Here is a 27,995-nt window from a genome sequence, read left to right as displayed (position 1 = left end):
CTATTGTTCTGCGACTTTTGAAAATTCGCCAAATAAAAGTGGTTTCTATACAAACATTATTGGTCACGTAACTTTTTCACCGTCTTTAGGCTTACTACACAACTTATCAAACTTCAATACAGAATTTATAGAATACAGTAAGGTCGGTTTCATTTATTAAATTTTTCATTTATTAACATAACACTAATTTCTAAAACTCAAATAAACTGTAAATATTGAGCTAAAGAAAACAACGGGAGGATATCCGTTTTATTAACCAGTTTACCCATTTTGTAAGTTAATATCGTAGGTTCGACTATTAAGATATAAGTTTATAGTATACACTTTTATAACGAATTAACATGTATGGTTTAAGTGTGTAGCTTTTTCCTTCACTTAATTTTAAGAGGAATCGAAACACAATCTTTCCAAACAAGCCAACTTTACTTTATATTCTCTATTTTCCTTTCTTAAATTTTGAAGCTAATGACGCAATTTTTATAAGCAAATACGTAGATGGGCCTTTATGACTGTATACATAAAAAAAAACTTACCCAAAAGCAAAAATAAGCATCACAGTCTGGACTCTGGAGCATTTCTGGTTACATAACTATGGATATATATAATACTAGCTGTTCCCGCGCGCTTCGCTTCGCCTTAAAAAGTTTTCCCGTGGGAATTCCGGGATAAAAAGTAGCCTATGTTCTTTCCCAGGGTCTAGACCGTATGTATTCCAAATTTCATTCAAATCCGTTCAGTAGTTTTTGCGTGAAAGAGTAACAGACAGACAGACAGACAGACAGACAGACAGACAGACAGACACAGTTACTTTCACATTTATAATATTAGTTAGGATAACTGTTCCCGCGCGCTTCGCTTCGCCTTAAAAAGTTTTCCCGTGGGAATTCCGGGATAAAAAGTAGCCTATGTTCTTTCCCAGGGTCTAGACCGTATTTATACCAAATTTCATTCAAATCCGTTCAGTAGTTTTGGCGTGAAAGAGTAACAGACAGACAGACAGACAGACAGACACAGTTACTTTCGCATTTATAATATTAGTTAGGATTAGGATTTACGTGTACATAATAATTGGTGTCACATCACAAAACCTGATCCTTCTATCTACCTCTAATTATCATCTCTCCCATCCACTTCACACAAAAAATCATACTATCAAACACAAATGATATTTGTAACTAAGTACAAATACACATTATAGGTGGATTATCCCCGCTGGATATTCATTGTTTTATTTATACGTTTCCTTTTACATTGGTAAAAATAAATCGGTGTAAAATATTTTGTATCGTCTATTTTCTTTTGAAGCACCCTTCAGGTTATTCGCAAACGATCATATTAAATCTGATATAAACTTTTAGTTTTAGGTAATTATTGTGTCTACATTATAGTTATTACAAGTACTAATCTTATTCCTTCCATCCAAAGGTTGTCTAGCAGAGATTGTTTTTAGTGATAAGACCGCCTTTTGTACCCTTATTAAGTTTCACCCTGTTAATTTTATTATTCTTTTTCTATCTATTCTATCTAAAAATTCTTCTGATTCTACAATTCTAATTCTACCTGTGGAATCGTCTTCACATATCCAAGTGTGTCGGGAACCTCCTTCGGACCCAAGCAGACTGGATGTCAAAGTTATAACGTGTTAGATTGATTATCAGATGGATGTTAAAATACGTTTTATGGCTTTTTATGACGAGCTTTCGACTGAACACATACGTTAGTGCCGGCATCAGATATGCCCCAAGGATATTAAAGAGTTTTGTTGTTTTTTGCAAAAGAATAACAAATAATTTCATCAGTTGACCTCATATAGAAGTGAAGGTCGATAGAACCTGTGAGACCTGTGTGCTTATTTTGGCAAGGTAGTGTGGAATTTGCAATGGTACGAATGTCTTGCTAAATTTCTTATACTTATGAGTTTATGTCTAAATAAGTAATTAAATAGCTATGCCGTAAAATTATAGCTATTTAATGTGTGCCAGTAGGTATATTTAATACTGTCATACATTATTTATTTTTCACCCTACCATAGTAGATGTACATTGCTATACGATTGACCCACCTATCCCTCCGACTTTGGCTTAGATAAGAATACTTACCTAGGTATTTTAGATGATGCACAACGCACAACACAACCAACCTGTATGCTGGTTTTTACTATGACCGGCATTGCATTGATAAAATTCTGACCTGTACAGGAAAGGATCATACAAAATATAATTTTTAATCTGAATCAATGCCCCAGCAAGTGTCCCGCGTCGCGGTTCAGTTGCGCGGGCGCAGGTTGACCCGCGGCATCCGGCGGGGAGCGGGGAGCGGGGCGAGAGCGGCGGGGAGCGGGGCGCGGGCGTGCGAACACACGCGGTGACACGGAGCGGTCACGCCATCGCGTATGTCACATGAAGTCACATCACAGTCGAAACCACTTGCTCTATTGTTTTATAGAAGAGGTTTAGCTTACGGTTTCCGAAACGCGCCCACATTTGGTGGCGATAAGGTGCCAGTATAAGGATGTCGGTGCATAAAGCCGTATTAAATCACCGCTTTACTCGAGTTCTTACCCAACTAACAGTTATTGGTTCTTAACATATGTATGACCAACCCTTCAAGAGCTTAAATACTTAGTACCTACTTACATTACGCAGATATATGTTTCACGAAACTACTCTACTGACAATCGTTAATACCACATCGTCCTCAAAAATCACCTAATTGCTACAGCCAGACATGTGTGTCAAATCGGAACCGGAAGCTGTGCCCAGCGGCGCGGGTTGCCGTGTTCCGGCGCGCGCGCACGTCATTACATCGAGCACTTCCGGTCGCGCCCGCGCCGGTCATCGCTTAACGGTATCATATTTATTTTTACCAAGTATTCACCTATGAGCCTAGACTTAGGGCCTCATGGCTAATCCCGAGGCGCACGAAAGGAGACCTCCAGGAGGAGGTGATCCTCGATAAAATATACCATGAAGTTTTCTTGCGGATTAACGATTCATGAAAGCGCATTTTGATTGAAAGAGGCAGATTGGTAGATAATCAATAATTTTATTTATAACTCAACAGCATTAGTGGCTAGTGGTATTTATAGCTGAACCTGTTTTAATTTCATTGTTTACTTATTATTACCTACTTGAGGTTCGCACTCAGAACTTCGGCGGTTCTAGAACACGAGCTAGATATTAAAACTAAACTAGCTATGATGTTTCAATACAAAGGGTGAAAACCAATAAACAGCTTAAACAGAAATATAATTACTGTGGTCACCTTCACCATGTCCCTTGACCTCTTGGGCGCTAAACTAATAATCATTTATCAATAGAAATGCTAACTTAATTCCTCGAATGTTATAACTTGTGACAGGCTTCGGTCTATAGAACATACTGTACGATTTCTTAAAGACAATAACAAACTTATATTTTACGTCATGTGGTTACCTACCTAAGGTATTTGTCCTATTCATTTTAAAGGATATCTTAAACTTGAACTTTTATGAGACACCTTGAACTTGAACCGTTTCATTTCATGATATAAATATGTATAAAGTGTGTATATAGACAGGTACACATGTCAATTGAACCTGTTAACCATAGCATCTACTGGTCAAACTGAACAACTATTCCTAAGAAACATCTCTTTGCTGAAGTCGTGCCGTACACCTTTAATTAAACTTTTTAAATAAGTATGCGTAGGTAATAGATACACTGCTTTAGATGTGTTACACAACTTGCTCAACCCACACACTAATTTCAATATATTGGAACATGCAATTAAAAGCTTTGTTTTGTACATTTAATTATAGCCTGTCTGAAGATCTAATAATAAGGCCGTTTGTTTCCGCCGACGCGCCTGGTCCTACTTAACAGTAACTTGCCAAAAACATCACGCTATGCTCGTTCCTCTCAACTAATTGCCATTTTTACAAATGATACACTATAATTTCGCTTACTTTCCTTGTTATCTGCGAACTAAAGCGCTTCTTAAAGGGATCTCACGTAATATCGTACACGGTTAAGAAGCAAATTACCATAATAAGCAATAACCAATTGCACGAAGCTCACATCAAATCCGGTTAAAATCGTATTAACAACGATTCGCGTTTTGTGCGTACTTAACGAGAGCCGCAGAAAGCATATTAGGGGCCAAATGGCGCGCGGCGCTGGAACCTCTTTCGGGAAATCAAATTACAATAATGAGGCACGATCGGCAGTTCGGCTACCGATACCCAAATAACGGGGTATATACGTCTAATTTATAAAGGCTAAATTATAGGACGACACGCGCGTTGCCGAATTAAAGGCGTGTCATTAGACGGGTTCACCCGAATTATGTTTGTTTGTCCAAGTTTGTTCCTCCATGATTATAGATAGAGGTTCCGGCCGAGCCAGCGCCGTCACTTTAAGGTTAAAGGTATTTGTAAAGGGGGAGTACTCTTCAAACATCGCATAGAGCTTTCTAATTTAGAGTCTGTTGAATGTCTATAATAGGTGGGTGGATCCTAGACTTCCTAACTATGACTGACAGCGTGCCTCGTTCCTCCTTCTATATAACATTCTTGCGAATTACGACAACAAACTTTACTCTCAACGTTGATAGTTTCCATTAAACTTTAGAAAAGCTGTCGAATCAAGAGTAGCCCTCAAGCCTCACGTTCACGACGGATGGGCTCACACATAATTGGCTCCACCTGTAGCCGGCATGTCTGGGTCTAGGCTCGTTATCCCGCGACAGTTAGCAGCCGAAATCGGGTGTCCAGGTAAGCATGAATGGGCCGGCACCCCGGGGCCGTGAGTTATGCGCCGGCGGAGGCCCCCGGGGCGAGGCCCTGCGCCTTCACACCTCCGCCGTCCGCGTGTGGTCTGCGCTTTATGGGCGACGCGAGCGCTGCCCGCCGCGATGGCAGTATGCAGTATGATCGCACCTTTAGGACTGCAGGATTGTGATAGGTAGTAAGGAAGACTTCTGCTATGCAGTCAAATCATACGACATCGCATCGACTTTCAAAGGCCATCAAATTACGTTAATATCATAAGCACTTAATTCACTTTAATACCAAAATATTTAAACTTAAAGTCTTATGAAAACGTAGCCCTAAGCCCAAAAACCTTGTACTTATCTAAGTACCTAGAGCCTACATAATTAATATATTTTTTTTAAATCACTTAAGTATCATCAAAACTGAGTTTCCATCCCATTGTGGTTACCCTTTTCGAATGAGCTCTTCCCAAGTGGCATCTAAATCTCCCAGCGTTGCTAGTAGGCTCCTGGCCGCAAGATATTACAATATTAGTAACATTAGTGTGTATATTTCACCCCGGAATTATTTTATTCGTAAGACTTACGAGCGACGGGCGCGCCGCCACTGCATTTTATTGGACAGGAAGGAAATTCTAAAATTTAAATACGTTAAATTCAATATGATGGAGCTTTATTTGTTTTAATATTCAGTTAAAGCTCGTTTGAGGCATTTCGGTGTGGCTCGGCTGCCGTCTGACTCACCTTTGAAACGCCCACCTTCAAGCTAAACATAGACTTACTTATTTCGATTCGTATGTTGTTACATATTCCTGTTTCCGTTCTGAATTTCGTAGAAATTTTATAATTACATGCAGGTAAGTAAGAAGGTTATTTGTGACTAGTCTGGTCGAAGAACGTGAGCAAAAACTGGTGAAAAGTTCATTTCATCCGCCCGGCAGCGGCTCACGTGTCATACACGACACTTGTAAGGCTTCAGCAGTTTACAGAGAAAAATGTTAAACATAACGGATTCAGGCTAATAAACTTATTTAATTTCACGAGAAGTCAAGTTATACAGGGTCTTGCAGAAGTGGTATACTGAACCGAAAAGGGGTGACTCAGGGGGTCAACGGAAACAATTTATAGTTCTACGACATTTAAAAATAGGCAAAAACAACTTCTCTATGAATGTAGAAGTCTCATTATGTTAATAAGTTGACTTTACTAGTATGTCCGTTTAATGATAGAAAGCATTGACTATGGCTTACCTCTAACTATATTCAACTTAGAGATTCAACGAGAAAGGTTAGTCTATTAAATTATTATCAATTTCAATAAATAATAACTAAATGAGGCAGAAAATATCCTTATAAATGTATAAGATAATTATTTTTATAAAATACTATTTGAAACAGACTACTTACGCGTTAAAAAGGTTTGATAAAACCTAACGTCATCCAATCTAATTTGCATCTTCAGTGGCAGTAGATTATATTAGACGTTATTATGTACATACCTTCGTACTTATTCAATAATAGCAAATACATGTATGAAAAAATCTCGATCTATGCGATCACTACACATAAGTGATTGGGCTGTGCCAAAAGGTGTGCCAGTTTATCAATGGATAAATAAAAGTAACAGTACGTAAATTTTCAAATCTTGCGGAACCCATTTCATATACTTGTGCACCCTCAACCCTGTAGTACCTTGTAGTAGCAACGTGACTACTACTTAAGTATACTACATTACATTTGATTGGACCTATAGACAGCATATCAATACAGCGGTGGATCAGATTCAATCTTTTTTCAGATCACTTTAATGAGAACGAAATTGATAGATTTGGAGATCGCCGCTCGGTAACTAGCTATTACTATTATCGGACACTTTAATTTTCCCTTCTTTTTATTACTCTGTAATTACCTTTTCAGTTTTTTACCGATATTAGACGAGTATATTAGGTCTCAGTTAAAGTAGCATGACATCATTTGAATTTTTATTTCTACAAGCATTCATAATGAGCAGTAGATACAATGTTCCCTTCTTCTTCCTCATGTAGTAGGGTCAAAAAGGGTTATAAACAAGTCCCTTAAAGTTATGGGCCATCGATCGTGCTCTCAAGAGCTATAGATAGGCTATAAGTAAAACTTCTGATGTACGGAAACCTAAAAAAAAATACTCAATCAGTAATCATCTTATTACGGTCGTGAACATTATGTTCCCATGCTATCTAATATTATTACCTACCTGTATTAACTCATTCACTAACCGTTGAAACCATTCATTTCTCAGTAAAAACTATAAATCTTGTAACGCAAACAATTACGACCAAAGCCAGTGAAATGGAGAAGCATAGCATTTGTAGCGCTACAGATTCTACTGGATTAAGTTAGTGCTACCGGCCTATTGTGTCATTTTCACGAGAACTTTATTTACGGATCTACCAATCTAACCTTACTTCCACTGAAACCTTTTACTCACTCTAGTAGGAGCTATAGTGGCCTAACAAAAGCGCAGAACTATCTGTTAGGTCCGTAATACATTTATGCATATATCAAGCCCACGCGTGGACGGTGCGCGGTGTGCTGCTGCCCTAAACTCTGCGGCTTAATTCGCGCGAGACGAATAAAATGTAAAATGTACGCATTAAATAAATAAGTTAAGTGCTTACTTACTAGTTCAGAAAAGGTTCGTTGCAAAAGCGTACGCTGAGTTCTTGCTATTTTCTGTTGGCTTGAATACGAAGATTTTATCTTTGTTTCAATCCCCTCGTAATTTTATAACAGAAACGGTATATAAATTAGATAACATAATTGTATGTCCCATCTTACCAGCCAAGTACCTAATCGTTTCGTTTTGTACGTAAAGTCAAGTTTGTGGAAGCCAATCATCAGGACATCTATCTAGAACTGGGCTAGTACTGGCGCGGAAACAGAACAACACCTGAAATGGATGTCCCCCGAGCCCCTGACCTCACGGCAATTCTCTCACGTAACCGAGTAGTCACAGATAACAGCGGCCATTAAGCTACTGTAGGCAAAACAAACTGCTATATTGTAAGAGCGCACCAGAGATCGCATCTGGACGCTAACAAATCGCGGCGACCGAAGTTAAGGCAATTGAGTTATTACGCCTTCCTGTCCGGCTACTTGTTTTTGTGGCTGCCGTGTGTTTTTATTAATTACCAGCAATAAATAATAAATATTCCGCTGGAACCCGATACGCGAGGCTCGATGCGAGTGGCAGATAGGCGCGCGCCGCGAGTATCGGGTGTTGTGTTATTAGTCAGATGCCTTTTTGTTTTTGTACAAATGAATGGTGAGCATCGTTTGTCTCCTGTTTCGATGTTCAATTTGTACGGAATGTTGTTTTGGGTGTAAGGTGTATGGTACTTTGAAGAGTAAATTTTTAGACCTAATTAATTTGACTGCAACATCAACACAACCACAGAGCAATGTTAATCTTCAGCTGTCAAACTCAAAAGTTGATAAATCTTGAAGCGATCACCTGACCAGTTGTGGCATTCTGTGCATACCGTTGCCCTTTGTTTCACGGAGCCTGGCAGCCGGGATCACCACGAGCTGGGTGAGTTCACGACGGGTCGCGGTGCTGCGGCCGCGGCCATGACTCGGCGGATTCTTGCGCACGCTTGTGCCCACAATTATACAGCCATCTCCCACTGCTGCCAGACAAACTGCCAAGAGAAAGTGGCCAGTTGATGCCAACTGAGTAATACGCTACGATTTGTTTGTCTATGAATAAGTTTATAAAGTGTTCCCCTACTCTTTATATGCGGATCCTTTACGAAGAATATAGTCAACGGTCGCGATGGTCATAAATACCATCGCTTAGAACTCTTAAAAGGAGATTTACGATCAGTAATAAAATTCATGGCTAACAATCAAAATCGATTGTAATAATAAATATACAATCAAAACTAACATCATCACGCATAGATGCCAATCGGTGTCGATCAGGACACGGCAGACTGTATGGCGGGGGTTCACTTGCGCCAGCCTAGCCTGACCCCCGCGACCTGAGCACCGCCGGCGGGTCCGGGACCCCTCGAGGGTCCGGCTACAGTGGTGCGACAGACAGACACACGGACAGCGGCTTGTTACAAGACGTGACGCCGCACTTCCACCGCTCATTAAACACACCCTTTGAACCGCTCCAACCTTTGATTGCTGTATCGGTGTTACGGGAAACGTTCCACGTAAGGACTTTATGATCCTCGGACATTCTTTGTCGGTTTAAGACACATAATAAAAGGGTCGACGCATTAAACGGTATATGAGGTTAAAATAATAAGGAACGTCAGCGGAAATTATGTTAAAATGTGGTCAAAATTTTCCACTTAAAGTTAAGCGCCTAAACCGTAACCTTGGGGCGATCGTTCCTGTGAGTGGGTAATGAGAATGAGGACCTCACGCGAGCCGCCAGCGCCAGGGCTCGGCTCCGGTGACATCCAGCCTCTGCGGCACGGAGCCCGGCCGGGGGCGGTGCAAACATTTCACTTAATGCGGTGATTATTTATTGTCATTATGTGTCATTATGGACGCTAATAGTGCCATTTGCATCGCGTACGACACACGACCGAAGTTTTACAAAATCGGCCGTTTAAAAACGTCTTCTGTCATTTAAAAAATGTGAAAGCTTTTAAGAGTTACAGCATTCTTGTCATAATTTTGTCAGCATTTTAAAAATACTTTTGTGAGAATTGTGCGTGTGGGTCTCATCGATATGTTTGGAGTTGGAGGGATAATTAATCGAAGGAGCGGTTTGGATCGGGACTCGCTGGTTCCTCACATTAGAGACGGTGGCGAATGGGCCGACCGCGTCCTATCGGACCCACCAGATGTTGGATTCAATTATAATATCATATCATATTCATGTTCTACGTTAATTAATCCAAGGAAATGACTGAAGCACATAATATGATTGTATATCGAAAGGGTTTTCTGAATGATGAATTTAGTAAATTCAGATTCATCAACCGTTCGCCATTTATTTTAACAGTTTCAGAAAGAATGTAAACCACAGTTTGACATTTATTTCATAGATCCTTAAAAATATCTAGACCATACGACGAGCGTGTTATTAATAAAAACTTATGGATGTAGATCTGTAGTGGAGGTTACAGAAAGTGAATATCAAGAGACGTGTTGGGGTCCGTTCTTTCGTCTATCCACAGTTGTAGTGCTTGCCATCTTTCGGGCATCTATGTACAAGTCTGGAGCAAAGAAACCTGACCCCTCTCAGAATGTCTACATGTTATCTGTATCTGCATCAAGTGTCTTTTCCCCAAATTGTACGAGGTGCTTAAGTATGTAAAACCTGAACCTTCCGTCTGTCTCACCAGCAGTGCCGATTCGTCGTGGTGCTCTCTCTCCGGTCTCCGCCGGCATATTGCGTCGTCACCCTTTTTTGTCAGTCATATCACGTCGACGGCAAAAACTAGACACGTGTAATCAGACTCAATCCTTGAGGGTTCCGCGAGAAGGAGGTTTTTCTTGTTTATCTTAAAATTCTAAAAATAATTTTATTTAACCAATAAGCACCTAACTGCGGGACCTCCTAAATCCTCGCTCGTGCTCGCCAGATATTAAAGGCTTCCTTTGAGTTTTTACAAATTAACAATTTACCTAACTTTTACGAACTCGAAAGGTATGTAGTCTATTCGTATAATATATATATATATATGCTTATTAGATAGACCGCAATTTACCTTTAAATATACCATTGTACTAGATAACATAGCAGCCTAGGGGAACCCGGGGTAAGACGGGGTCGCTAAGGGAAAATGAAAAAAACAACAGGTATTTATAACCACAACGTTATGAATTATTTATGGCTCATTAGGAACTTAATGACGAACACTTTGGCACAGCTTTTTCTAAAAAAGTTATCCTTACTATTGACTTATTTTAAGAAATGTAAAAAATGGGAAATAAACCATCTTGCCCCATGTACGGGGTAAGATGGGGTAAGTATACTATGTGGGGCACAAAACATACAAACAACACTTCTTCTGTTTTTTTATCGTCAACACCAGCACCTGCAGTGTGAGCCCAACGCATGCACCTTTGACAACCAACCCAGTTTTCCTTAGATTTAAAGTAGGACTGTTGATATCCTCACAGCAGATGTAGACACAGTCATCTTCGTTGTTATTCTTCTTCGTAGGCAGTATCTGCTTTGTGTTTTTAGCCAACTTCCCTGTAGCCCTTTTAGAGCCCTTCTTCAATGTCAAATATCGGGTTGGAGAAAAAAAAAACTTCACCAAGCTTGATCCATACACCATCTTGCCCCTCCATAATTACCCCGTCTTGCCCCACGCTATATTTTTTATAAAAATAATTCATTAAAAAAAAACTTTCAATGTTAAAATGATTTCGCACATATCTAAACAAAGCGTACCAAACCTTAAATAAAAACACACAATTACTAAAAATGCCACTGTTTTACTTAATGTGTTGTGATGTTGTTCCTACCGGTCAAAAATAACACACAATTACTAAAAATGCCACTGTTTTACTTAATGTGTTGTGATGTTGTTCCTACCGGTCAAAAATAACATGGACACTACGCAAAAACAAACAATTGCGCTAACACAAAAAACGCACGCGCTCACACCTGCTCTCACTGGCGCACTAAAGGTCAATCAGTTAAGCCTATCTATTGGCTCATTACTCAGATTCCTAAGATGTATAGTTTTGTATATATGTGGGGGGACCCGTCTTACCCCGCGACCCCGTCTTACCCCGGGTTCCCCTACTTTATGCACGCAGCCGCAGTTTTTTAAAGTAACATAATTAAATCTGTTTAATTACATAGTTAATTATGTTTTAAGTTACCTAGGTACCAATGCTATTTAAAAAAGGAACCTCTACCTGACAAAATATTGAACCATGAACTCTTTTCTAAAAAAAAATCCTATAAGTAAAAGTTACGGAATCCCAAACACACGCCATTCTTTTTCGTTTCGGTTGTCAACGGCACACTGAACTATTTATTTTATATTCATTAAAAATTAGGCTCGAGAAGGAATAGAGGAAATTACTTATATCCTCCGCCGTTGCGCAGTTTTTTCGACATCAAAACGTTATTCTTCGTTGATTGAATTTAATAAGGTCTTTTGAAATATCATTAGCATTAACAAAAACTGTTCTCGTAGAAAAATATTAAATTGGGCTGTATCTTAAAAATGGGGCTAATTATGAGGTAAAATATCGGCAATTAATTTAATACACTAATGATTTTCTCATGAATGGAGTGTAATCGATATCACCTTGAGGAGTGTACTTATTCCGGGCTAGGCGGTCCCGGGACGCACATGGCGCGACCCTCAATGCTACATCTTACAAAAGGGAGGTACATTAAGAGGGCGGTAAGACCACAACATTAATTACAAGTAACAGCCGATCACTGTTTATCCATAATATTCTTTAATTCCGATGTAAACAATCATAAATCGGTTTCTTTCCATTTCGTCTCTTCCGATACCGGTTTCGGCTCGAAAGTCTTCGAAACACTTCACGCTAAAGCGGCGATGGATTCTTCACAATTCGTGAGTCTCATTTTAAGGGTACGTGGTAGTGGTTTCCGAGGGCGTAGTTCGCGTGAGCCCCGCCGGAGCCCGACATATGGGCATGACCGCTGTCAGGTGCTCCTCAAGGCACCTGTCAATTTATGAAATTGTAACGGAAGTCACCGTCCCTGCTAGCCTCGCTCCTTGGGTGTCACGCTCAATGTATTAGAACTGCCATCAAAATATGGATTTAGTAAACTTTGCTGGCAAGAAAGTGCCGAGTCACAATCGGGCGACTGGGCCGCTAGTGACCGCACTACGACTTTCTACGTGGACCTTCTATGCAGCTCGCGGCGACCATTGTTCACCTTTCATAAAAGATTACGCTCATTTACCTCTTAAACACTTTATTAGTTAACCCTAATTGCTTAATTGCGAGAATTACAATTCCTCAACAAAAGCGCATAGAGCTGGCATAAAATAAAAGAATGAAAATTTAAAATTCGAACGCCTCGGGTTTAAAAATGGCACTGAGGAGTCCTAGAGAGCGAAATGCACTTATTAGCCGCTGAAAGGCGCAGGAGAGCCGAGTGACTCCGACTCAGCTAATGGTTCGTATTCAGCCGCTGAATGGAAACTCCGAATTGCCAACAATTATATACTCTGCCTATGATAACGGGGGATGTTCCGCGATGAGCAAACTGCTGGGGAAACTTTACGGAACAGATTATTCCTAAAGAACAGTCCGTCGAGAACAGACGTACATGGCAAATAAACCATAATTAAATAATCGCTTGCAAAATCGTGACCTAGATTTGTTAAACGTGTTTAATATATTGATAGTTAAAAAATGTATCTGACATAAGTGAACTATAGACAATAAAATGAGTGCGTCGACGCCTCGCAGCCCGCCGACTGCGCCTGCAGCCGCGCCCCCCGCGCCCCCCGCGCCCTCCGCTCCGCAGCCTGTGACGAGTCCACGCAGGGAATGTGCCCAGATACTGTCCACTCCAGAGATCCAGGACTACATGAACAGGATTGACTGTTGTTTAAACGCTATCTGTGCTATTGCTACCGAGGGAAAACTAAATACCGACCAAAAAATTAGAATCCACAATTTATGCCGGAAAGTAGGAAGTGAGACCTCACATATAGCGGTTCTGTACCAGGCTTTGGGGCAGAACACTAGACAAGCCTATACCGCTCTGGATGCAGTTCAAGATAAAAATAACCTGTCCCAAAAACTTGAAGATCTTAAGTGCATTATAAGTGAAGCCCCAAAATCTCATCCCGGAACCTCCACCTTCGCCGATATCCTGAAAAAAGGACCATTGCCCCATATCCAGCCCAACCACTCAAGTTCGGTAGCTATCTACCCTAGTGACAGAAATAAATCAAGTGAAGATACTAAGTCACTAGTCCAGAAAATTATTAGCCCCAATGACATGAAGCTGCATGTCACGGGGTTACGAAAGACGAGAAATGGAGGTGTCATCATCAGCACCGACACTAAGGAGGATATCGAGAAATTGAAACAGTCGAAGCAGTTGACGACCTCTGGTCTTACCATCGATGAGCCCCATAAACGCAAGCCCAGAGTTGCTATCATCGGAGTTCCTGTGAAGATGCAGGACTCAGAAGTCTTCAACTACCTCTACCACCAAAACCTCGCCGAGAAACTCCAGGATACTACCCAAGAGTCCTTTATGAACAGCATTAAATTAAGTCATAAATCTGGTATGAGAGATGCTAAGACCTGCAATTTTATCGTCGAAGTTCCAGCAATGATACGCAATGTCCTTATAGCCCAAAGAAGAGTATTCCTTAACTGGTCGTCCTGCCCTGTGAAAGATTTCACAATTGTGACCAGGTGCTACAAGTGCCAGCAGTATGGCCACGCGGCCAAGTCGTGCCGGGAGACGGTCGCTACGTGCGGCCACTGCGGGGAGAGAGGCCACGTGCAGAGTGAATGCACCAAAAAGGCTGAGCCGCCAAAATGTGCTACCTGCCTCCACTTCAACAAGCCCTGCAATCACAAGACGGGAGATGCCGAATGCCCAGCTAAGCTTATAGCCCAGAAACGGTACATTGCGTCAATTAATTATGAAGAGGTCTAAAGGCGCCTCTTATTAAGTAGTGTAATTTGAACTTATTCATGTATAATATTATGTATGTACTTATCTTAATTTAATGAACTAGATTAATTCTACATAAGTAATAGAACACACGGAACTGTCCTACTAACCATAAACCCGTACCTAAGCTAATTTACACGTAAACAATGTATCAAACTAAATCTAAACAGACTTGAGAAAGAATTTTAGTATGTACTTAATACCTATCGATCTTGACCCAGTTTTCTAATATAATAATATGATGATGCGGTCACCTCTGCACGTTGTAAATATACACAATTATTCAGCAAACAATTTTACTTCTACTTAGCACATTCCTTTTACATAATTTTGCATTGTTTAAACTTATTCATAATATTAAGATGTTTAGTTACTAAGATTATTTAATTAGATGCTTAAGTTTCTCTATGTAACTTTTTAATCTGAAACACAGGAAAAACTCTGTTATTTCCTAGTTCAGAGCAGTATTTCACCTACCTTTAGATTTAAGAGTTGACCTATTTTTAAAATATGTATTACCTATAGTTATCTGAATAAATTTATTCTATTATTCTATTCTATTCTAAACTGTAACAAATTTACAGAAAGTTTAACGTATGTATAATATTAGTCCGATCAAATTGATGATGATGATGATAGTGCAACGCCGTAGTCTAGGTAGGTAATGTTGGTAGGTAAGTACCTACTTTTATTACTTAGAGAGCCCCCTGAAGAGGCAGGTGAGGATCGTTGAAACGCACCACATCAATAATTTTATTAACTGATACCATTACGTATTAAATGGGTTGTTTTGTTTTTTTTAATTAAAAACTGAGTTGTTTGCATGTGGTGTGCACAATTTGAAAAAATATTAGCGGTAATATGTACACTTAGCGCCATCTAGCATCAAATAGCATAAGTCTTTTGTGTGTGTTTAGTAACGCCATCTAGCGCTGAGTAGCAGTGACTCTAATATATTTATTTCAATACAGTGTGTACAAATAAATAATAAAAGTAAGTAAAAAAAGATTGTTGTTCTCCTAATTGATTTTAGAGTGCACAAACAGAAAAGGGTTCGTTTTTTTAAGTGTTTACTGGTTTTTCCCCAAAAATATTTCAATAAAAGCATAAATCATATTATTTTGTCAATGTCAACGGCCTGCTCGCTGTGTGACGTATCAAACACCCTTTCATCACATCCTACATAGCTAAATTCCCACACCAAAACTTCTGGACAGGCCGAGCCGAACAATCTGCAACACTCGCATTATTCCGGCTGAATACGTCGGTCGGCGTGACGTCACAACATGGCGTCGGGCAGGCAGGAGCGGCGATAGGATCCGGTCATCCTGCCCATTTCCGGTCTTCACGCGTCCGTGACGCTTCCGGTCGCGTCCCGTGCCCGACACCAAGATGAGTTTTGTGAAATCTGTGAAATGAATTCGTTCGTTCCTCCCTGCTGTTGACTGTACCTGTCCGGGCTAGCTGGACATTGGGTTTTGCATGCCATCTTTGAACGCGGTTGACGTGATGTTAATTGGAGCTTTACCACCTTCAAATATAGCGATTTACCTAGAATGGTAATCATTTTGAGTGGGTAGATATTACTGTAAGTAAATGTAACCAAAATATTTCAGGCGTCCACAATGCCTTTATAAAGCAATTGTGGCCAATGAGAACGTGAGCGGTATGTCAAGATACGACTTCTGGATCTCCCACGGGGCATCACGACGCGCTTCCGTCGCATTCCGCACTCGAAGCTTCCGTACCGTCATGATTCGGTGTCTTTTCCCTTCGAGAAATTGCGTAATTGCCAATTTGCTCCACAATGTGCGCCGCCGCTCCTTAAAAGATTTCATATTTCGGTGAATGCGATATTTCTGATAGGTAGAAGTACTGTTCACGCACGTAAGTCACGACGGTCCTGCGGGCTCGCACCTGCTTCCAAAATTCCCATTTGTTAAATATATTTTTTAATAAGTTATTACGCGGCTGAAACCGTGACCGGGGCTTTGAAGAAAATGAGCCGGCGAAATTTCAAAGCGGTCTCGTGGTATTGGGTAATGCGTTAAGTATGGGACATTTCTGTAATGTATTTTAAACGCTACGCTGCGATAATGCATCTACGCTAGGACACGCAAACATTTTCTCAATATAATATGAATACCATTGTGCTCTGAACATGCTCTGAGGTCAGGTTTTATCTGAATGAAAGTCTGAAGAAATAAGTACCGTGGGTGATTGATAACATTGCTAGGTGTTAAGCTTTTAAAGTTAAGATAGCTATACCTACGTACGCTTAGCTAGTACCTACGACTCGTAGGCTACGAGTATCGCACGTCTAATAGTTTATAAACAATTTTAATAGATACGTAGTGAAATTAAAGACTAATATCAAGAGTATTTAAGAACATTTAATTCTACATTCATATCCCTTTCATCACTTGCATCCACTCCTTATCTCCTGGTTATATATGTCGCAGGCAACTGGTTTAATCTCCTGTTTGATTGAACCACTAGCCCGTTCATTGGATGGCGGTATTCAGTTGTATGACTAAAGGACAACTCGTCAAGTCGTTGATTGTAACGTTCGACGTCTTGACTGAACATCATTCAGCGAAGTCGTTGAATGGGATATAGTATAGCAACTTTGTAATGTCTGGTTAGGGTGAATATCACCAGACAAGAGTCAACAAAAAGACTATGTTACAAAGCTCTTATCTCACAAATTAACTAAACAATAACAATAAACGTACCTTCATATTGTTGCTCATAATTATCCAGTTTCGCCACTTTTTTTCTTTGAAACTATCCGCCCGCGGCGTAATAATAGGTAAATCCATGTTGTCACACTATTTTAACACAAATAACGCACTTTAAAGCTAATTTATTTGCAAAAAACTAACAATATAGGTGCTTTTTGTGTCAGCTGTTAGCGGTTAGACGCCATATTTGTTTTATTCACCACCTGACTGATTTTAAGTCAGCTAACTAGTTGGACGTTTTGTGACGCTTGTACAATCAACGTTCGGCCTAGTCATACAACTGAACAGCGCCATCCAATGAACGGGCTAGTGGTTCAATCAAACAGGGGATTAAACCAGTTGCCTGCGACATATACACCTACCGAGTAGAGTGTTTCCTCGGCCGGCCAGCCGTTCATTGGCCGAGGATGCTGTCGCGTCACTCCACTCGGTAGGTATAACCAGTGCATTAGTTCTGAGCTCCTGGTAGCTCCGGGCTACAAGAGCGTCTCGTGTTCGGGCACGGCGACCACCTCCTCGGCCGTCCTGGGCGCCTGGTCGCCGAGCCGCCGCTTCTCCAGCACCAGCACCTCGCTGCGGACTACCACCACCACGTAGCATTGCGTCACTGAGGAAGAATGAAAATATATTTATTTCAATAGTTATAATTAAGTATAGCAGCGGCCGCAATACAGCTTCGTTATCGACGGTGATAAACTCGTTTAATGAGCATTCCACCAATCGCTGCACCGTATTCATGGCGAACCACGATATATTGACGTGCACCTCGTCGCGCCGGTCATATAGTCTGCAGTGTAGATAATCCTCAGGCCTGAGGGTCTAGTACAGGTTTTGCATTTTTTTTTAACTTTAAAAGTTTACGTTTTTTTCTGTCATCTGCATACAGTCATTATGTGTCAAAACTTGCATGATAGATTCCGCTAGAGGCGCCGCTTTGTATGCAAGAAAACGTAAACTTTTATAGTTTCCGACAATCTAACAAACCTGTACTAGACCCTTTGTTCCTGGTCTATCGATAGAGTTATTGAAACTGGCAGTTAGAAAGCTAGGTGTCCGGTAATGGTTGGATGTCAGGGGTTAGGGACATATCTTGCAGCGGTGGCAGTGAAAGAACATCAGCACATGATGATAATAGTTACCTATAGCAAGCAGTGCCGCCGCGACATCCACATACTGGTCCCTGGCCAGCAGGATGCAGGTGGGCACCAGCGCCGCCAGCATGGTCGCGACCGCGTAGTAGCTGTACAGACGCAGCATTGACTCGTCTTTCTAGAACAACAATGGTATGTTGATTGAGGGTGCTGATGTCTTATCAGTTGTACCTACCGTTAATGAATGAATGGACTAAGCTACGGCATGCTGAGATGGATACCAATAGATCTCTTACCAGTTGCACTATAACTGGAAGAGTGGACTAAGGTTATTCTTCGATAAATGTTGTCATGATGGACTTGTAAAGACGAAGGTAGTCGCGACGACCACAGCATGATAATGGTACACTTTTGGAAAGGGGTAATTAAGAAGGCGTTATATACATATATTCGGTGGTTTGCTCCCCAAGAAAACTTTACAAGACCAAGAGAAGCATCATCAGCAAATTCATCAGCCAACAATCAATGGCCTATGCCAAGGATCGCCACAACTCTCTCTCCTCGGCCTCGCTTATCCAACGTTCATTCCACAATACCTAATAAAAACCGGTAATAAATGGTGGAGTAATCAGTCGGTTAAAAATAGCCATCCACAAACCAACCTGGCACCCTGCGGCACCCAGACAGCTCCAAAGTGATAAAATAGCCACAAACCAACCTGGCACCCCGCAAACAGCAGCAGTATATTCAGCAGCACCCCCATGCCGAGTATGCTGAACAGCACCGTGGAGGTCATGGCGTCGAGCCGCTGGTCGTGCGTGAGCGTCGCCCGCCGCAGCTCCGTGGTCACCACCAGGCACGCTATGGAGAGTACTGAAAATATCTGCCGGGGGGAAGAAGTAAGGAAGAATAACGTGATAAATACATAAATAAAATTATGAGTGTTGTAGTTATTTTATTGATCCAATATTCACTGTTGCACTAAGCAGGTAGGTAGGTATATAATAATTATGCTATATCTTATCAGATCCGTAACGGCTGCATGATGATGATGGTGATTATGAAACAATAATTTAAAAAGTTCATTCAATTCACAGATCAAACTCATGCATGTCTTATCTTACCGTAATAAAACAGATGAATTATCTAACTGATAATAAAGAATAAGTAGGTAGAAATCATAATTAATCACTTACAAACATGTTACACACTTACAATGTTAATGTAGGCTAAAATGATGATCCCGGATCGCAGAGGCACGCAGAAGCAACACTTCTGGACTTCGGGAACACTGCACTTTAGATACATTTTAATTGTAACTAGGTCTAGGTTCTAAACAGGACGTAGGACAAAAATAAGTGCACACAGTTACTCAATTATTACCGTAATGAAATGAATGTGTAAACAATTATTAACATAATGCTGTCTTTATGTTTGTTTACACAGTGTTGCAGATAGATAATGTTCCATGTTTATAAGGTTAATTAGATATTGGTTCATTCACATTTACCTTTGTCTTAATTTCGTGATCAATAATATAATTTTAGCCACCATAATACCTACATACGTACTTCTTTACCCATTTACTTATCAGTCCGTAATGCGCAAATGCTAAATAGTTTTACCGCTCATGGTTCATGGTATCTATCCGAGATCTCATCAACAACAACGTCATTGTGGTCATTGGTTCTTCGGCAGATGTTCTATGCCTGCCCACGTCGTCCCACTGCAGTTTTTCAGTCATAATCAGTTTACTTAGTAGAAGAGATGTCAGTTCATGCAGGCAAGTTGTATATCTACATCAACTGCCACATACATTATAGTTAAGTTACCTACTTACTTAATTATATTTATTCATATTAGTTACATTGTTATAATTAGTCGTGAATATCATGCATGCCCGTTGCCCTAACTGACCTAACCTAACAGTCTGAAAGACAATCGTATCAATCACGAACCACGACCACAACATCAAAACAAAACGCACCGTCAAATACAATAATTGACGGGACCCAATTACCTAAATCAGTGTTTACGAAATAACGATTTGCTCATTGCTGGCACTCATTGCATAATTGAGCCACCCACGGCTACCCTCTGTGCAGAGTCCGATTATCCCTCACATTTGCCTCTTGTTTATTTTTCGTTCAATTACCATCTGCTTTCCGTTTGACGGCATATTTGCCAAGTTAATTTAGCTAATAAAGACAGACTGTACTAACATTTAGAGTGCAATGAGTTTATTAAGGGCAGTTAATAAATTTACACGAAATTATCAAAGCTTTGAGTCTGGCAGTAAGTAAGTAGGTACCTACTTATCTTTTTTGTTTGTGCAAATAATTGGTCTCGGTCACAGACAGCTTTGGAAAAACTTGCGTGTCATCAAAATCAAGGGACCCGTTAGGTATTCAAACCGATTATTAGGTTCTAGACCCTAGAGGTGTGAGACCGAAAAATGTTGTAATATTTCATCATTCTTTTCTTAGAGTTAATTTTTGGAAATTAATGCCCGATTTTTTATATTAGGTAATAGGTACTTTTTTCATTCATTACATCATAGTAAGTAGTTAACGACGAATTTGGCCATTGTGCAAAGACTTTTGATATTTTACTACTAGTTAAAGAGGTAAGTAACAAGAATATACCGATTGATTCTCTATTATCTCTATTTTTAGTCGATTTGTACTAAATCAAATGTAAATATAAAAAAAATATTAGTAAAACACTGGCGAAAATACGAGTACCTACACTTATTATCCAGGCAGCATTCTACGCAATGTAACTTTGCTCTTTACTGTAAGCAGGCACAAGTAGTTGGACATTTACGTTTCGTTACTGAGGTTATAAATATATTGGTAATATGGATCTCTGTTTTAAATGTTCTGTTTTTAATTCGTAACGACTATAAATATTATTCATGCATTATTTCATGTAAATAACATTCGTTACTTTCTGATAAAAGCAATTAAAAAAAGTATTATAGGTGAAGCCATCTTGAGTAGAACGAAACGACCATTCTCCCTTTCGTGAAATTCCGTGAACAAATTGTGAAATAAAAACTAGAATTTCACCGCGAATTGTATATTTTCAACTGAAAAGACTGGTTGTTATCAAACAATATTATTAAATATTAAGGTTTGTATATTTTTTATAAATATACCTCAGTATTTAGAGATATAGTATGTTTGCCAAAAATAAATTTGAGGTTAGATAACACCCTCAAGCCGATGATCTGTTCATAACTTTTAGCTTTCAGCAGTTTATATGCGATTTACGAAACATTTGAGGGCTTTTCAACCGGAATTATTTAAGGTACTAGTTGATTGTTTGAGTAGAAAGGAAACATAACCTAAAATCAGTATTGGAAACTCTATAAGATCAATAATAAGCAAAGCACCCATTATTTATCGTGCAAAACAGGTAAATTTTAAAAAACATATCAGCAAATTTTGATAACATTTAGTTGCAAGCTGGTTACAGGTTCTAATTTAAATTGTAGGTAGGTTACAGATTCATGACATTAGTTTTCTTCACTGTCTTCTTGTACTTTACTGTGGTAGTGATGGTATCATCTCGTCTTCTGATTCCTAATCATCGACAAAGCCTAAAAGCTACCTACCTTTTCATCTTCTAATCCTGTGCCACATCTAATGATTGTACTTATGTACATAAATTCCGAACAACCCTTTAGACTGATGCTTGTGGATTCAAATTCATAGCTTTTATATCATAGGTGTTACCATACCTTTAAGCTACTGCATCTCTTGAATTATATTTATCATTTAAATGTTAAAAATTTCTTGTTTCAGATATGGCAGCGCAGTTGTTCAATCGCATTGGGCAAGTCGGCCTCGGAGTGGCACTGGTTGGTGGTGTAGTCAACTCCGCACTTTACAATGGTAACATTCATTTTCTAATTTATAATTTTAAGCACTGCCTAATTTAAGTATTAAAATACCTATTTAACTATTTTTTTCTACTGCTTTTATCTGCTTTTATCATTTCACTAACATACAAAAATTATGAACACAAAGAACATGGTAGTTTTAATAACATGGCTAGACAACTCAATAATATGAACTATTTCTGTTTCCAGTTGATGGAGGCCACAGAGCAGTCATCTTCGACAGATTCGCCGGAGTCAAGAACCTCGTAGTCGGAGAGGGCACACACTTCTTCATTCCATGGGTACAGAAACCCATCATGTTTGACATCAGATCTAGGCCTAGAAATGTCCCAACTATCACAGGAAGTAAAGGTATGATACAATAGTGATGTTTTGAACTGTTTAACAAAAGTTGTACAGACCTATAATAAGCACAAAGCCGGAAATGAAGTATATACGCTGAGTTGCAGATAAGGACTTTAAGCTAATGTCGACCTTAAATGTATAGCTGCCTTGCTTTGACAGTATACGGATAGAAAGAGACGGACATAGATTTAATGACGACATTAGGCTAATGTTCCTTTCTGCAACTCAGCGATAGCCTATCATATTAATGCACTGTCAGATTGCTTGCTGACAAACTGGTGGCTAGTAGTAAAGATATGAAGGCAAGGGCAGAAAATACAGTGCTCTTTATGACAGGCCTTCAACCAGCAGTTGAAGTGCTAGCTGCTAATAGTATACTACTAATTAGATCTAGGTCTCCTGTATTGTGGCTAGGTATGTTATAATTATGTGCAACCTCAATGATTGGACATCAACATCTTTCTTATTACGCCCGTCCTTACACTCCAATGTGATTGTAGGGCTTCCACCATAAACATCATAATTCTCAGTCAAGACCAAAATAACAATGAAACAATCATTTGAAACACCAATCCCCAGCTGTATTGTAACTAACCCTTCACAACCTCCCCGTTCCAGATCTCCAGAACGTGAACATCACCCTCCGCATCCTGTTCCGGCCGATCCCGGACCAGCTGCCGCGCATCTACACCATCCTCGGCGTGGACTACGACGAGCGCGTGCTGCCCTCCATCACCGGCGAGGTGCTGAAGGCCGTCGTGGCGCAGTTCGATGCGGGCGAGCTTATTACACAGAGAGAGGTGAGCAGATGTTATTTAATAATAAGAATATTCTTTATTTGCACAGCGTAAAACATCTTAGTGATGTCTTCCAGACAACCTTTGGATGGATGGAGGACAATTAGTTGCAACACATTTTTCGATATAAAAACATTGTTCGTTTATATCTGCTGAGTAAACAAAAACACAAACCATTAGGGTGGGCAACTTTGGAGTGACTCTTCACTCAAAACTCAACACACACAACTCTTGGCTCAAAGGCCAACAGCCAAGAAGATGTGGAATGTTACCTAGGTACATACTATTACTAACTAGAGGACAGAGTATGTTGAAGTTGCTCGGAGAGGCATTATGTATAGCATTGGACCATTTATTGGCTGATGACGAGGTTTTATGAGGTTGTTTATCAAGCAAGTCCCATGTCAAGCGATTGCAGGCTTATTTTGTGTAACTAGGTACCTATAATAGGAACTTTTCTCACTGTCAGAGCAGTGACATTGAAAACTAAATGTGAATTTTTTATGATGGCGCTGAGTGCGGCGTACCGCTGTGCAAAACATTTGTTCCACTATGAACTTCCATTAAACTCTTACCCGTCTCATTCCAGGTGGTGTCACAGAAGGTGAGCGAGAGCCTGACGGAGCGCGCGGCGCAGTTCGGCCTCATCCTGGACGACATCTCCATCACTCACCTCACCTTCGGCAAGGAGTTCACTCAGGCCGTCGAGCTCAAACAAGTCGCACAACAGGAGGCGGAAAAGGCCAGATTCCTCGTCGAAAAGGCCGAGCAACAGAAGAAGGCCGCCGTCATAGCGGCCGAGGGTGACGCGCAAGCCGCCGTCCTGTTAGCCAAGTCATTCGGAGCCGCCGGAGAGGGGCTGGTCGAGCTCAGACGTATAGAGGCGGCCGAAGATATCGCCTACCAACTATCCAAGTCACGAAACGTCACGTACCTACCAGCAGGACAGAACGTTCTCCTAAACCTTCCCACACAAAACTAAGGCTTGATGCAATAAACTGTTGGGTCACTTGCATTTTATAAACAGGATATTTTTAAGTATGTTGCATTTGAAGGGATGCTGAGGTTCCGCCGATGTAGATGGTAGATATTCGTTAGTTGTATGGAGAATTGTATAATTACACACATTAAAACTATACTTTTGTTGAAGCTTTTGTTTTTTTCTGTATAAATTTATTACACTGTTCCTATATGGATGTTCTCCTCACTAGTTATGTCTGAAAACTGAGGTGATAAGTTGATAACAATAGTGTTAATTAATCAGCCTTGACAATCTTCCAGTGTAGACTTCTATCTCGTAAAAATTGGACGTGATCTTCGTATAAAGTAGGCCGTTCATGACTCATGGTGACTTTGATTGATCATGTAAGCGAAATTACCCATTTCAATTTTAGTTTTAATTAAAATTTTGAACGAAATTGACTTGCGGAAGATTTTTATAAGTAGCTCAGTTTGTTTACACAGTGCATGGGGATATTTTGTGAGATCTATTGTATCAGTATTTTATTATAGTAAAAAAAAATGGCAGTGTTTTTTAACCGCCTTGGACAAATTGGCTTAGGCCTTGCGTTTGTTGGAGGTGCGGTCAATTCGACTCTTTACAATGGTAAGTTTTTCAATATTTATTTATCAGCTTTTAGCGTGAGTGTGTGTGTGTTATATATAATAATAGTATCTCTTACGTACCTACTTATTATTGACGGTCGAATGGCGTAGTGGTTAGTGGCCCTGACTGCTATGCCGAAGGTCCCGGGTTCGATTCCCGGCTGGGGCAGATATTTGTTTAAAGACAGATATTTGTACTCGGGTCTTGGGTGTTGATATTTATATTTAATCTCTAATCTTTAATCTCACGGAATTCTGACAGTTATCAATTTTTGACATGTCAGAGATCACAAACCTTTTTTGGCTTGGTACTTTTTTCAATACGACTCTGAACATCAGTTGTATCCGGACAATTTTCTATATTATATTTTTAAATATTTAGAATGATGGTCTTTACGTTAGGCGCAAAAGAACCACAAGGACGCTTTTTTCTGGGAGAGAGAAAGTCTCTCTCCCAGAAAGACTCTTGTGCTCTGTCAGATGGGGCCGCTTCCTGGGAAGGGCCAGGTTGTGGCTCCATAACGTTTATAAAAATTAACAAACTATCACAACGCGAAAGGTCAACGATAAGAAACCGGCCAAGTGCCAGTTGGACTCGCGTACTGAGGGTTCCGTACAAGTCTACTTACCTGAGATATTATTCCTTTTAATTTCATCATTATGTACATCTATATGAAATATTATTATAATTATATTATTATTATATATTATTATTATTATATTTAAAACAGCCAGGAATAGAGAGCGCTGCAAAGAGCTGACTGCCAACCTTCAGTGATGGAGAGGCACTATAAGAAGAAGATATGAAATATTAGCTTGATATCTTTAATCGTTTCTGAGAAAAAGGATGGTGATAGACAGACGGACAACAATAAGGGTTCCTTTTTTCCTTTTCAGGTACGGAACTCTAAAAAAGAATAGTAACAATCGGATCAATCGTTTCCGAGATATTCGTGGACAAACATACAAACCAACAAACATATAAACATACTTATACAATAAAAATTTTCATATTTGTTTATTAGGCTTAATGGATTGTCATATGTTAATATGGTGCAGTTCCAATAATCTTACATAGGTACCTACATACCGAACATATTTATGTACTTACCGAATTGAAAATCTTTTATTTGAAATCGATTAAAAAGGTTTGTTATCCCTGAATTTAGTAGCAAGTGATGCCATGCTAAAGAATAAAATTAAGGAATTAAAATTAATTCGATACAATGGTCGTGAGTCGTGATTTTACTTAATATTATAAATGCCATAATAGATTATGTGTTAATCCAGGGAAAACTAATTAAGGTGAAGTGAAACTCGTGGCAACAGCTAGTATTGAAATATTTGTTATTTTTGTATTACCTACTTCACTTGAGCAAGTAAATATTTAGATTTATGTTTTTCTATGAAAACATTAAAAAAAATATTGCCCTTAAATGGATCCAAATTTTACCTTTTTTCGGTGAAGAGCTTTTTTAGTGGTATCACTAATGAAATGTCAGAATTCCGCGGAATTAAAAATTAGAGTATAGTATGTATATGTATTTGTGTAGATATATCAGCTGTCGACACCCATAACACACTGGTTCTGCCTAGCTTGGGGTCGGATGGCCGTGTGTGAGATGTCCCCGCATATTTATTTATTATACATAAGTAATCTTTCTTTGTCTGTACTTAGTTGATGGCGGTGAACGAGCAGTAATCATGGATAAATTCAGCGGAGTGAAGAAGTTCGTTGTTGGTGAAGGAACCCACTTCTACATACCCTGGGTGCAGATACCAGTCATATTTGATATCAAAACGAGACCGAGGAATGTACCCACCTTAACTGGAAGCAAAGGTTCGTTAGTCTTATTTATTTTACTTACATAAGCGTTAACCATGTAATATAGCCATACAATAAAATAATTAGGACCCAGCCCAGATACCAAAGCTACGAATAGACCTTTCATTTAATCATGTTACTTATTAATTTCTCATTTGCATGGAGTAACAAATATCTATAAGAGAAAATGCTTTTAGCATTAAGTCTACTCTTTGTAAATTTTTCGATATTTTAGGTCTTTGTGACAAAAAAGTTTTACCATTTCCGGTGCCGAAAGTGGCGCCACCTACAAACCATTCTCCCTCTATCCCTACCCACAGATCTTCAAACGGTAAACCTGAACCTGCGCATTCTATTCCGGCCAGTCCCGGACGAGTTGCCCCGGATCTACACGACGCTCGGCGTGGACTATGAGGAGAGAGTGCTTCCCTCCATCACGGGGGAAGTGCTGAAGGCCGTGGTGGCGCAGTATGACGCTGAGGAACTCATTACGCAAAGAGAGGTAAGCAGATGGGCGAATAGGGGGCCGAGCGGCATAGCGCGCACCAATGGCGTCACTTGGTCGCCCTGCACAAGCAACGGCAGCGTTCTAAGCCAGCAAGCGTTCTCCTCTCCTACTAGTAATATAATACTCAAATATTCTGTTATCGTCGTATTCATGCAAGTACCCATACAAGCCAACCCTTTATAATGTTTTATAAGTATGTTACGAAACTGATCGACGCCTTTTATTATTTTCACAGATAGTGTCGCAGAAAATAAACGACATCTTGACAGAAAGAGCCAGACAGTTCGGCTTGATCCTCGACGATATAGCCATCACGCATCTGTCCTTCGGGCGAGAATTCACTAGAGCAGTCGAAATGAAACAAGTCGCTCAACAAGACGCCGAGAAAGCGAGGTTTTTAGTCGAGAAAGAGGAGCAGAAGAAGAAAGCTGCTGTGATTGGTGCAGAGGGCGACTCTCAGGCGGCCATCCTATTGGCCAAGGCGTTCGGGAAAGCCGGGGAGGGACTGGTCGAGTTGCGTCGTATTGAAGCCGCTGAGGATATAGCTTACCAACTTTCGAAGTCCAAGAATGTAACATACTTGCCCGATGGACAAAATGCTTTTGTGAAGATAGCTGCTAACTAGTGAATAGAAAAACATAATGTATATGAAAAAATAAATTTGTTTAATATTAAGCAATACTTAATTAATACATAATAGTTTTCAGTTCTAATGTAACAAAAAAATATAATCTTAACATTAACAATAACTCTACTAACTAAATATAATA

The 27,995-nt window shown here is 39.9% G+C and overlaps 3 protein-coding genes across 3 annotated transcripts; 2 read left to right on the top strand and 1 right to left on the bottom strand.

Annotated features, from left to right (window-relative positions):
- Positions 1-17,507: 17,507 nt before the first annotated feature.
- LOC105386314 lies at positions 17,508-19,650 on the bottom strand. The gene is made up of 4 exons (XM_011556836.3): positions 19,454-19,650; positions 18,957-19,121; positions 18,287-18,416; positions 17,508-17,754 (listed from the first exon to the last, which is right to left on the bottom strand). Exons 1-4 carry the CDS (start codon positions 19,544-19,546, stop codon positions 17,624-17,626), a joined length of 519 nt encoding a protein of 172 aa, XP_011555138.3. The 5' UTR covers positions 19,547-19,650; the 3' UTR covers positions 17,508-17,623.
- Positions 19,651-21,216: 1,566 nt separating this feature from the next.
- Positions 21,217-24,436, top strand: LOC105386313 (protein l(2)37Cc). The gene is made up of 5 exons (XM_011556834.3): positions 21,217-21,373; positions 22,048-22,137; positions 22,335-22,496; positions 23,109-23,290; positions 23,877-24,436. The coding sequence occupies exons 2-5, from the start codon at positions 22,050-22,052 to the stop codon at positions 24,267-24,269; spliced, it is 825 nt and encodes a 274-aa protein (XP_011555136.1). The 5' UTR covers positions 21,217-21,373; positions 22,048-22,049; the 3' UTR covers positions 24,270-24,436.
- A 125-nt stretch (positions 24,437-24,561) lies between these two features.
- Positions 24,562-27,980, top strand: LOC105386326 (protein l(2)37Cc). The gene is made up of 4 exons (XM_048626799.1): positions 24,562-24,893; positions 26,571-26,732; positions 27,038-27,219; positions 27,461-27,980. Exons 1-4 carry the CDS (start codon positions 24,809-24,811, stop codon positions 27,848-27,850), a joined length of 819 nt encoding a protein of 272 aa, XP_048482756.1. The 5' UTR covers positions 24,562-24,808; the 3' UTR covers positions 27,851-27,980.
- The last annotated feature ends 15 nt before the right edge of the window (positions 27,981-27,995 follow it).

The sequence above is a fragment of the Plutella xylostella genome, chromosome 4, assembly GCF_932276165.1.
Source record: "Plutella xylostella chromosome 4, ilPluXylo3.1, whole genome shotgun sequence".
Lineage (NCBI taxonomy): Eukaryota > Metazoa > Arthropoda > Insecta > Lepidoptera > Plutellidae > Plutella > Plutella xylostella.
The sequence above is the reverse complement of the archived record's forward strand: the minus strand, read 5'-3'. Positions and strand labels throughout refer to the sequence as shown.